This window comes from Lycium barbarum, chromosome 2 (genome assembly GCF_019175385.1).
Source record: "Lycium barbarum isolate Lr01 chromosome 2, ASM1917538v2, whole genome shotgun sequence".
Taxonomy (NCBI): Eukaryota; Viridiplantae; Streptophyta; class Magnoliopsida; order Solanales; family Solanaceae; genus Lycium; species Lycium barbarum.
Window position 1 is genome coordinate 151,782,236 of NC_083338.1, and position 2,968 is coordinate 151,785,203.

Consider the following 2,968-nt stretch of genomic DNA (forward strand, 5'->3'; position numbering starts at 1 on the left):
TAATTTGGGTGTTAACCCCTTCTAAGAAAATATAATCATCAACTATGACGAGCTGTTAATGTTGGAGGCTTCAAAAAATAGAGTTATCTGTTTCTGCCAACATCTTTTGTTTCTCTTTTAATAATAATGGTGTTGTCCCGGTTAGCTAGAGCACACCTCGACTAATTCACTGAGCACTTAATACCTTCTACCACACGTCCCAAGTAACACTGTCCATCAAAACTTAGGCAGATTGGAAAAAAAAAAATCACCTACAACACCAACAACATACCCAGTATAATCCCACAAGCGGGGATGGAAAAAAAATTAGTGTCCCCTATTTAAGCCAATATCTTAAACCACCAAAAGTGCCATTAAATACTAATATGAACCAAAGACAAACATCACTAACTGAAATGAAATGGAATAATATCCCATTTGAAATGGAAAAGAATAGACAACCTCCTGATAACTTTAGAGATGTTGCAATACACAAGATACTCCAACAAATAAAGGCTTTACCTTGTTTGATCATCGAAATCCCCGAAGGCTCGTGGCACACAGTTTGAAACTTGATGGATCGGTCCACGCTTCTCCACTTAAATTCTAGCCTTTTGTCTATTGTAAGGTTTGAACTTGTGACGTGCGCCTAACACGCATATCACGCCGTGCTCTTACCACTAGAGCAAAGCCCTGGGAGCTATAAAGGCTTTACCTTGGAGCTACACGGTTATAGCTTGTTTGCTCAGTTGAACTGCAGGCTCCTCCTCGAATACATTAAAGCTATTACATCGCCCTTTTAACATCAGGCCTACATGCTACATTTCTTCCCATAAAATTCTAAGAAAAACAAAAGTTGTGATTTGCAAAATATGCTACTTTTGACATTTGAAATATTTCAAGAAATCCCTAGTGTATAAATTTCTTATTTTTGTAAGGAGTCGTTTTATGCTGGTTAAAGACTGTATATTCATGCAGATACAGGCATAAAGTATTACATAATCTCATTTTTTAGAGTATACTAGTGTGCCTTTAAAAGTGGACCTTGATGGAGCGGAATGGATAGAAAGTGAGGCCTAGTTGATTGACTCTGGAGACTTTACCCAATTCTTACATTCCCTTAAACTTCATCAGCTGTTGCAAATTGCAATCACCTACTAGATTTACCATAAAGTGTTCCCAAAGGCCATAACATTTTCTTGAACAATATGATACCTTCTAACTAATGCAAAAGACCTTAAAATGATGAATTTTGAAGTATCTGGAGACAAAAGTCCTCACATTTAACATTCTAGGTGAAGTGGAAGCCTACAAAATCCTAAATTCCAAATTCCATAATTCTGCTAATATCGGACATCCTATATCCGATAAAACTGAAATATAAATTCAGACAGAACAACAAACTCAACTGTTTCAACTATCATCACCAAATAGGCTTAGAAATGACAAATTAAAAAAGCTGAAGATAAAAGGCTTCACATATAACACCCTCTGTCAAGATGAAGTCTACAAAATCCTAAATACCACAATCCATAAATTTCTATTAATACTGGACATCCTATATCAGATATAAATGAAATATAAACTCAGATAGACAAATCATACAACAACAACAACATACCCGGTGAGATAGACAAATCATACCATACACAACAAATGTGCAAAATAACAACAGTAACTTAAAAGACCTTAGAAGTGACAAATTAAGATATCTGAATAACAAAAAGGTTCACCTTTAACACTCTAGGTCAAAATTCAGTCTACAAAATCCTAAATTCCAAATCCAGTAAATTCTAAAATTGGACATCCTATATCAGATATAAATGAAAAATAAACTCAGACAGAACAACAACCTTAACTGCTTCAACTGTCAAAATAGTAAGTTCGAAACAAAACTTATTATCCGTTTTCCATTTTACCCTTGAAGAGATAGTATATCTTAAAAGACATAAATAAGGTCAAAATAGTCAAAACCCGTTCTAAAAGAGAAACACGACAGATAATTTGAGACGGTATCAAGTGTCATCACCAAAGAGGCGTCGAATTCGGGAAGCAAAAGCACCAGTAGGCTCAATAGCAGCTTCATCAATGAGACTCTGCTTAATATGATTCATTCGATTAACAAGTCCTTCTTGTTCTTCCTTTAGCGCAGCTTTATCTTCCTCTAGATTATTTATGCGGTACTTCTGCCCAAGCGATCTTACACTTAGAAGAAAGATTCCTGTCATAGCGAAGAATTGTATGAAGCTATGTTTCCTCTTCATTGCGTTTGCGAAGAAACCTAATGATCGATTAGGGTTTTGATACCCGCCGCCGGAAGTGGCGGCGCTAGACGGCGGTGTAGGGATAGCCATCACCGCGAATGAAATGAACTCTTGTCTCCGATAGTATAGATTCAAAGTAGATTTTTAGTTTCTGTCTAATATTTATGGAACTTTATCTATTAAGTTTGTTGGCGAAAATCACATTTAGATTTAGTGGTGCAATTTTATAGTTTATACTATTTTTAATTTATTTTTAGGGTTTGGTGTAACTTTTGAGCTGATTTTTTTTTTTATTTTTTGGTTAATCGGATACTTTATATATAAATATATCATACTAATAATTACAGACTAGATGGACCAGCATTGCCCGTTACTTGTCTTGGGCGGTCACCCATTAACGGTACATCACAAAACGGAATAGTGCCCATAACATCATCATAATAAGTACTAAAAACAAAGAGGGGGAGGGGAGGGGGGGGGGGGTGAGGGAGCACTTGGGATGAGTCTGGGTTCCGCAAAAAGTTGTTGCCTTTCTTTTTCTTTGACCAGCAGGTCCGCTTTAGCTCCCTATAGTCATGCTTTAGTACCGGAAGGCCCAGCGCCATTAGTAAGGACCTGCATTCAGAGATAATATTGTTATTAGGTAGGTGCCCATGTGATATCATATGTATTACCTCTGTTGAGTCAGTGTTAATCTCAATTGGTTTTAAATTATCCTCCACAGC

At 36.5% G+C, this 2,968-nt stretch overlaps 1 protein-coding gene across 1 annotated transcript; it reads right to left on the minus strand.

Moving 5' to 3' along the window:
- Window positions 1–1,688: 1,688 nt before the first annotated feature.
- LOC132628174 (uncharacterized) lies at window positions 1,689–2,441 on the minus strand. Its single transcript, XM_060343918.1, has one exon. It carries the CDS (start codon window positions 2,331–2,333, stop codon window positions 1,995–1,997), a length of 339 nt encoding a protein of 112 aa, XP_060199901.1. The 5' UTR covers window positions 2,334–2,441; the 3' UTR covers window positions 1,689–1,994.
- Window positions 2,442–2,968: the final 527 nt, after the last annotated feature.

Bases quoted from the DNA above. Each gene is read 5' to 3' on its own strand.
- LOC132628174 (XM_060343918.1), bottom strand. From the start codon at position 2,333: ATGGCTATCCCTACACCGCCGTCTAGCGCCGCCACTTCCGGCGGCGGG.